The sequence below is a fragment of the Phasianus colchicus genome, chromosome Z (genome assembly GCF_987193195.1).
Source record: "Phasianus colchicus chromosome Z, bPhaCol1.hap1.1, whole genome shotgun sequence".
NCBI classification, from domain to species: Eukaryota; Metazoa; Chordata; class Aves; order Galliformes; family Phasianidae; genus Phasianus; species Phasianus colchicus.
The window spans coordinates 44,060,914-44,069,793 of NC_143476.1; the positions used below are offsets into that span (position 1 = coordinate 44,060,914).

At 39.5% G+C, this 8,880-nt stretch overlaps 1 protein-coding gene across 1 annotated transcript in view; it reads left to right on the forward strand.

The window, feature by feature from the left end:
* The window catches only part of MCCC2 (methylcrotonyl-CoA carboxylase subunit 2), a 34,519-nt gene extending 28,680 nt beyond the window's left edge, over window positions 1-5,839 (forward strand). The window contains exon 17 of the mRNA XM_031604781.2: window positions 5,386-5,839. Coding sequence (XP_031460641.2) covers window positions 5,386-5,503 — 118 coding nt within the window. The 3' untranslated portion in view covers window positions 5,504-5,839. The remainder of the gene's footprint in view (window positions 1-5,385) is intronic.
* Window positions 5,840-8,880: the final 3,041 nt, after the last annotated feature.

An 8,880-nucleotide genomic window follows, 5' to 3' on the forward strand; every position in this document is an offset into this window, starting at 1 on the left:
TAACAAGAAAATGGCTTTTCCAAAATCTGATTATAATCACAAGACATAATAATAACTTTAAATTTTAGTGTTGAAGGACAGGTAAACAGAGCAGTCTGGAACAAAAGTTTAGTTTGATGTGCAGGAGTGCAACACAACAAGCATCAAATAAAGCATCAAATAATATTTTGTCTCATCTCTGAGACTTTGTACTGCAATCTATTTCAGAAGAAATTGCAGGAATTACTACACTGGTTCTGTAAGTAATTATATGATAACGAAATATTCTGTAACCAATCTTCAGAAAAATATAATTCTGTATATTTTGTACTGGATAAATTTTATCTCATTCTCTCCACTTCACCTTTTAAAAGCCATTAAAATGTACTGAAGGACTCCGTGTTTGTCAGGAAAGTGGGGTTTGCATGTAGAAGAAGTCAGTGATACCTGAAGCAGTGTGCAGATCTTGGGTCATGTACGTGCACAGTAGGTGATAGGAATTCAGATAGGGCATGAGCTCATGGGTGTGTGTTTGCTGAGAAGTCTGTTATGGTAGTCCTTTGTAGCATTTGGTGCTCTGTTTTCTGAAATACTGTAAATGCCTTGGAGTTAAGCTGGTGAAATAGAGTGGCATCTTGGAGTGTTGTTGCCTGTGGAAAATAGGTTGGAGGCTTTTTTGGCCTCTGGTTGTTACTCTATGCTAGCATCATGCTGTCTACAATAAAAATTCTGATTATTTTCTGGTTGTGGTATATTCACAAGCCAATTCTTCATAGGGTCTCAGCTGTTTCTCTCTGTTTGGTGCTGTGATGGGCTGTGTATTCTCAGTAAGGTACTGTGACATTTGCAGTGTAATTTAGGCAGATTTCAGTAGTTGAGGTGTATAGCATGTGGGTCAGTGGTTCAGGAAGAGGTTTTTGTCTTCTCTGTGATTTCTGCTTCTGGCTGAGGTCTGCATGGTAGTGTTGCAGAAAGTCATCATGAATATTTTCTTGAAATTATAGGTGTAAGTGCAGCCTCCCACTGGTACTGAATTTCTTGGGATTTTTGCATATAGTCAATTAGGATAGTTTTGTGAAGTCCTAATTTTTTATTGACATGAACTTTTTAGTGACATACTGTTTTGTTTTGTTTTGTTTTCCCCCGATCTTTTTAATGTTTATTATTATTATTATTTTTTTAGGATTTCCCACAAATTTAGATGGTGTCAGTTGTGCTATCTCTGTTAGTACTGTTAAACAATGAAGCCTGGTACCTCTGCCACAAAACCTTGTGCTACTCCCTGGAGAAAAAAAGGAAAAATGGAAGCACGTATTGTCATCTTTTATAATTAGATTTAAGGAAAAGAATTTTCCACTGAAATAATAACATTAAAAAAAATGAGTCAATCTGTCTGTATTTAAAATGAATCCCTACCATGAAGGAGGAAATGAAAGATCTCAGTTTTCTTATATTTTCTCTTTTTAATATGTTCACTGAAGACACAGTCATAGTCTCTGTACTCATGATTGAGAATAATTGGATTCATTTAGCATCCAATATAGTCAATATAGTGATGGAACAAAATCTTGTCCCCTCCCAAAAAACTACAGAGTATTATAATGATTTGCAGCAATAAATTCACTTGTAGGAATAAGGTTAGGATTTGTAAGAAGCAGTAATGTAGGTATGAAAATTGAGTATTTAGTATCAACTTCCAGCCCTCTGTAGACCAGGTTTTGTCAGTTTGTTCCCCATGCATCTGGCCAGTCTGTAAAGCTAGGCTGCAGATCCATAAGCACCTCACTGTGTAACCTAACTTTGCTAGGTGTTAGGAAATACTATTAGCAGGAGGCATGTTCTTCACTTAGAAAGAGCAAGGTTATTATGAACTACTGCCTGTATCTTGGAAGGGCAGTGTATGTGCACTTGCTGAAAGCTGACTGAGAACTAGCTTTGATCTGGATTGCGTCTTGTTGAATTCTTGTGATGCTGATGCTGTACTCAGGATAATAAACCCAACTGAGCTGCAAAGTCAAATGTCAGAGCTGACATTCCTCTGAGACTGATCTGTCTAAAAGCAAGGAAAGTGAAATGCCTTTTGTCACTAAGCACTTGTGAGAGTGGTGAGTGATTGACCCAGATCAAGGCAGTCCAGGTTGGTTTCTCTCATCTGTCCATGTAGGTGTAGTCTGCACTGCATAGGAGCTTTTAATTGCTCTATGCTGTTTGGTAGAGATAACTGGCTCTATTGGTAGATATTCTTGGGCTTTCTGCCTCTGTTTCTTGACTTCCTGTTAGTGCTACTTTGTATGTGCCTTTTTCTTTCATTTGTTGCTAATTCCAAAGCAAGATTTCAGACCATTCACTCATACATTTTTTTTAAACTGTAGAGTAGACTGCATGACCAGAAACAAAGATTCAAAGCAGGATTACATTCCCTCTGGCAAGTAATGTACACAAGGAAGGGATATTGCACCATGGTGCCAACCTGTTGTTAGCCCATATGAGTAGTGCTAATTGAGCAAGCATTTGTTGTAGATCAGAGATCTACAGAGATTCCCTTTGCTCTGAAGGGATCCCAAGCTTGGTTTAAAAAAAAAAACAACAACAACAAACAACAACAACAAAAAACACAACAGTGAATTGTGAGCCATGTGTCATTGTGTCTATTTGAAACTGGATCTAGACAGCCATCATTTTGTCAGACACTAACTAGGATTTAGCTTGGAGAAGAGAAGGCTCCGGGGAGACCACACTGTGGCCTTCCAGTACTTGAAGGGAACATATGAACAGGAAGGGGAATGACTGTTTAAAGGGGTGGATAGTGAGAGGACAAGGGGGAATGGTTTTAAACTGAGACAGGGGAGGTTTAGGTTAGATATTAGGAGGAAGTTTTTCACCCAGAGGATGGTGATGCATTGGAACAGGTTGCCCAGGGAGGTTGTGGATGCCCCATCCCTGCAGGCATTCAAGGCCAGGCTGGACGTGGCTCTGGGCAGCCTGGTCTGCTGGTTGGTGACCCTGCACATAGCAGGGAGTTGAAACTAGATGAGCATTGCAGTCCTTTTCAACCCAGGCCATTCTTTGATTCTGTCAGTCTATGATTCTGTGACTAACTGGATTCCTCCACCAAAAAGACAAAGTTTGTTGGAGAAATCTCCAACAAACATCTTTTCATTATAGAGAGGAAGGGAAGATAAATGAAAATAAAGCCTGCTTTCTTCTACTGCTTGGATGCAGACAGTCTGGAAGCTCACTCATACTGTCCTCTTGCTAATTTATGGGGACTTTATCTCACCTCTGATGTCCACTGAGATTGATGTAGCCCTTTCAGTTGACTTCATTAGGCTTTGACTCAAGCTTTGAGCTGTAGTAATAAGAGGAAAGAAAAATGCCTTAATGATCTTAAAATACAGGGAAATTTCCTTGTTTACTCTTATAAATATCAAATTGTTTCATGTACAGAATATCAATTCTGTTCCCCATAGTTGTATTTTTTTAATCAAACTTTAATCAATTATTTGATTAGAATCTTTCATACTGAGCAATCTTAATTAACAGAAGTCATTAGGCACCACCATTTTTAATGAGCTATATTAATCTACTCATAGGTTTCTAAAAGGAGTTTCGGCAATTTGCACCATAACAAATTACGTGAGCATTTCACTTTTAGGGGCTGTTCATTTCTTTTACTCACAGTGTTTCTATTATGAATGTTTTATGAGTGTAAATGTGACTCATGTTCTAGCAGTGGGATTTTAATAGGTAGTTCAATTATTAATGTTTCATCCCAGTAGAGGATGTAGTTTTGTTTAAACAAAGAGAAGCAGAAGCCATGGGTAACCATCTGAAAGTGGCTTGACTTTTATGCAGCACAGAACTTGTGTGTTTGTGGATATAAGTTAATTGTGTTGCTATGGAAAACAAATCTGCCATTTTAAAATGTACCTCATGTTTGGGTGTGTTTATTACAGCAGTAGTTACTAGGAAGTTGCAGCATGGAAGTATACCACATGAAGTGGGTGATCCTTTTTCATGCAGTTCATCTCTGCCCTCCCCAGCCCTCAGCACATTTATTAGACACTCCTAAAGAAGTATGAATTACTTCATTTAGTTTCAGTCTTCTTCATAAATAAAAAGCTCACTGCAAGTGTTCATTAAAAGTTGTACTACAGGAATGTTCTTGTGCTCTGTTGAGGGTGGCAGGCTCCTTTGCCTGGCAAAATATAGCGAAGATGAAAAGCTGTCAGTAGTGTCTGGTGGTGCCTTGAGATTATCAGCACGTACTTAGAGACATCTTCTTGTCCTGTTTTTTTTTGAGAGTAGGCTTTTAGTTTTGAGAGAAATGTCCACATTATGATGTTTTCTTTTTAATCGGATTTTTTTCAATTAATACTCAAACAACAGGTAATTTGCAACTGGAAAATTCGGTTAGAAAGGGATGATTATGGTTTCTATAGTAAAAAGACAGCATTAGCTTCCTTTTCATGACCCTTTCCTGTAGTTTTAAAATAACAATAGTGGAGCACTTCTTCCAAAGACTGAGATAAAACAGTAGATATGACAGCACTGCAATAAGTTCAGAAAAGATGGAAAATAAATCTCACTAGGAAAAGATAGGATAAAAGAAAAGCATCACTGTCTCAACTGCAGTACTGTACCTGTTCTTGCAAATCCTGGTTAAAATACTTGCGTTTATAAGGAAGGCTTGAGTTACAATGTTGTTTAAATGTCTTGCTGAGGAGATAGCATATGCACAGTATTTACAGTTTTGTGGCCTGCTGGGAGTTTTGGCATGGCTTTTATTTTGGGTAGGATGTAGCCACAGAGAAATGATGCAGCAAGAACTTTAATTTTTAGATAATGCCAAAGAGATTGTTTCCAAGTGTTTGTGAATTTGGAAATCTGATGTTAGCCTCAGAATTTTGACACAGCATGCATCCATAGTTTAATTGTCTTCAGAGCTGTAAAAAGAAGGATATTAGCTTGCTCTGGTTTAGAAATGGACTTCAGAAGAATTAATAGGGCAGATAATGGAGGTACTTAAAATTAAGCAGTCTCTTCTAATGATGAAGGTATAAACACATTAAGCAAGCTTAATGGCAGCTGAATTAAGATGAATAATGTACATAATGCCATGACATTGTCTTTAAAATACTAGCATCTTTAATAGAGAAAGTTAATTTCTTGAGGAAAAGTCATTTTCCACGCTACCCTAACTTTCTGCTTTCTTCAGATTGCACAAAATACTACACACCGGTCTACTCCATTCATAGTAAGGTGAATTATACAAAGCTTCATGTATAATTTGGCTTGATTCCTTGCTGTTTACTGTAACTGTTTTCAGTTTTGTGTGCTTCGAAAATATACCTGCTATGTATGTTAATTTTTTTAATTATTGTTGTTTGTTTGTCTTTTTCCTAGGTTGTGGGATGATGGAATTATTGATCCAGCTGATACTAGATTGGTTTTGGGCCTCAGTCTCAGCGCAGCACTAAATGCACCTACGAAGAAGACAGAATTTGGGGTTTTCAGGATGTAATCTGAATGTATGCTAGTATACAGAATTACCTCTGCATATTTTAACATGGTCTGGAGAGTGAAGTTACTTACAACATTGAAGTGTTTTAAACTGATCTAAGAAATAAGGCTTATGCAATGTTATTCTTGATGGAAGTTTTAATTATATATTTTCATTGAGTGCTCATCGTACAAGCTTTTGATGTCTTGATACTGATCTGAGACCAGTCAGCCACAGTGCTTGTACGGCTCTGCATTGCTCAGTTCATGAATAAACTGCAACTTTTGGCATTAAGTTAAAATGTTTGATGAGAAATCATTCATCCCTTACACTAATAAATCTGCAAAATATGCTGCATATTTGCTGTGTATCAGCTCCTTCATTTTGTTTAATTTCTTCTTTTTCTGTCTCCTACAAATGCAAAATGTTCTTGCCAAAGAACATTCTACCAAAAGTAGAATCCACATTTTCTAGTGAAAAAATTTTGCAAAAGAGAAGTGCAGGAGCAGTAGCCAGGGAGTTCAGCACAGTATGAAATTATGGATTTCATGCAGCTGTTGACATTTTTCCTTTTCTCTGGCTTTTATCCAGAAAATTTTCCTCTCTGTTTGATACCCTGAAGTCAAAACAAGGAGAGAATCTGATGGATGTGTAACTTTTTTCTGTGAGAGCTGAAGAGAGTATGCTAGATCTGTGTGAGCTGCAGGTTGCTGAGAACATGTCTGAAGATGAGGGTTGGCTGCTGAGATGTTTCTGCATCTTAATACAGTGATGTGATCCTCCAGGCAAATTCCAGTTTCAAGAGACGCAGCAGGCTCTCCAAATGGGTCAATACTTGACCCAGACAGAGCACTTGCCTGAATCCTAATGACTTTGGGGTTAAGATGCAGGAGTGCTTTGTTAAATCTTGCTATTTATTTAGTGCAGTTTATTGCAGTGTAATAATTCTAGAGAGTTCAATGCCTGCTGTGTCTTGTGTTCCTTTTAGAAATGCCGTACCTTGCAGAAATTAAATGGTTGACATCAATTGTGCCTAGAATAAGGAGGCAAATACTGTGCTAACTGAGCCTCAAAAGGTAGCTTTATCTAGCTTGGTCCTACAGCTGTCTAGATACTAATTAACTGCTAAATGGCAAAAATACTTTTGATTGACAGTCAAATACTAAAATAGTTTAAAAGTGCACGGATGGAAGTCACAGAATCACAGAATTGTAGTGGAAATGATCTGGTCCAGCCACCTGCAAAAGCAGGTTCTCTGAAGTAGGTCACACAGGAACTCATTCTGACAGGTCTCGAATCAGAGAAGACTCCACAACCTCTTTGGGCAGCCATTTCCAGTGCTTTGTGACCCTCAAAGCAAAGAAGTTCTTCCTTATGTTTGTATGGAACTTGCTATTTTCCAGTTCTTGCCCATTTTGCTCCTTGTTCTATTGCAGCACATCACTGAAAAGAGTCTGGCTGCATCCGTTTGAGTCCTGTGCTGTAGATACTTACAAATATTTATGAGATCCACTCTCAGTCTTCTCCAGGCTGAAGAGTCACAGGTCTCCCAGCCTTTATTCACATGGGAGTTACTCCAGGCCCCTAATCATCTTTGTGGACCCCAGCTGAACTCTCTAAAAGTTGCCTTTTTTGAACTGGACACAATATTCCATATGAGGATGTGGCCTCACCAGAACAAAGCAGAGGGAGAGGATCACCTCTTCCAAACCACTGCTGACGCTCCTTACAATGCCCCCCAGGTTACCTTTGGCCTTCCCGGTGACAAGGGCACCTTGTCCTTCTCCTCAGAGCTCCCTTCCAGCAGGTCAACTTGGAACATGTACTGGTACACACTGTTACTCCTCCTTGAGTGCAGGACCCTACGTTTGCTCTTGTTGAAGCTCGTCAGGTTCCTCTGCCCAGCACACCAGTATGTTTAGTGCCTGCCTGTGGGATGAAGAATGCTGCTAAGGAATAATCGTCCTAGATAGAAAACTAGCTGTACGCTTCCTAGACTTGACTGAGAACTGCCCTTGGACCCAGGAGGGGACAGGCAGATCTATGGCCTAATGCCTGTCTCAGCGTGTTTCTGGTACAATCCAAAAGTGAAGATGAAAGTGTGAGCAAAGACCAGTATACACTGAGCTACACTGCGGGTACGCCTGTACACTAAGAGACCAGTTTTCTATCCCTGATTTGATTGCAAATAAATTTGTCCAAAACTTAGGGTGTTTGGCACTGTTAAAAAGATAACTTCTGTAGGTCTGCACAAATGCATCCTCACTGTCATGCTCACATGCGTGTTCTTACCTTAATTATGCAGCAGACTGTGAGAATGCAGAATACTGCAGTGAAATGGTAACAGCTGTGTTTTGGTGTATGATTCTCGTTCTCATCATACCATGAGTGTTTGTAAAAGCCATGTTGGGCGTTGCCCCAGGATCTCTGTATCCTGAAAATACGGTGTCACAGTTGCTGAGTTGTTGAAATATCTTTCTAAATGCCCAATTTTCAAATATGTGTATGAAGGAGAAGGAAGGACTCAGACTATGAAGCAATTGTTACCAACAGCTTCCAGTGAAAAAGTAACATTATTTCCTTCAGCTGTGGTGGAGTCAGCAATTCAGGCATCTGTTGTCTGTCTGCTTTAAACTGTGTTGTCATCTTTCCCAGCCTGTTACCCTCAAGGTCCCAAAAGTTGGCTGATTTTTTTTCTTAGCTTTAAGTGATAATTTAGGAATAATATTTTTGACTCACAGAATATCCTGAGTTGGAAAAGACCCACGAGGATCATTGAGTCCCAACTCCTGGCTCCAAACAGGACCACCCAACATCCAAACCCTGTGTCTGAGAGCAGTGTCCAACCTCTTGTTGAATTCTGGAGTTTGGGGCCGTGACCACCACCCTGGGCAGCCCGTTCTATGCCCACCACCCTCTGGTGAAGCACAGCCTGACCTTCCTCTGGTGTAGCTCCATGCTTTCCCTCAGGTTCCATTGCTGACCCCAGAGAGCAGAGCTGTCTGTTCCCTCCCTGTGAGAGCTGCAGTTGCCATGAGGGCTCCCCTCAGCTCCTCTGCTCTGGGCTGAACAAACCCAGGGACCTCAGCTGCTCACTGTGTGTCTTTCTTTTGTTTGGATATCATTTTTTAAGTGAGGCAAGTAATTGTTCCAAGTTGGAGACAGTAACTGATAATCCTTAGATGCAGATAATGGAATTAGGTGTGTTCAGGAGGAATTGAACCTCTGGCAGTGCCAATCACTTGTTATGATGGAAAGAATAGTTATTACATTTATCAACATTAATCCCTCTAAATATGTGTACAAGCCAAGTCAAAACATGTTTCTGCATAAATAAGTTACGTCTGCATTAGTAATACCTATCTTTGGAAACCTGTTAAACAAATGAAATTCATCAT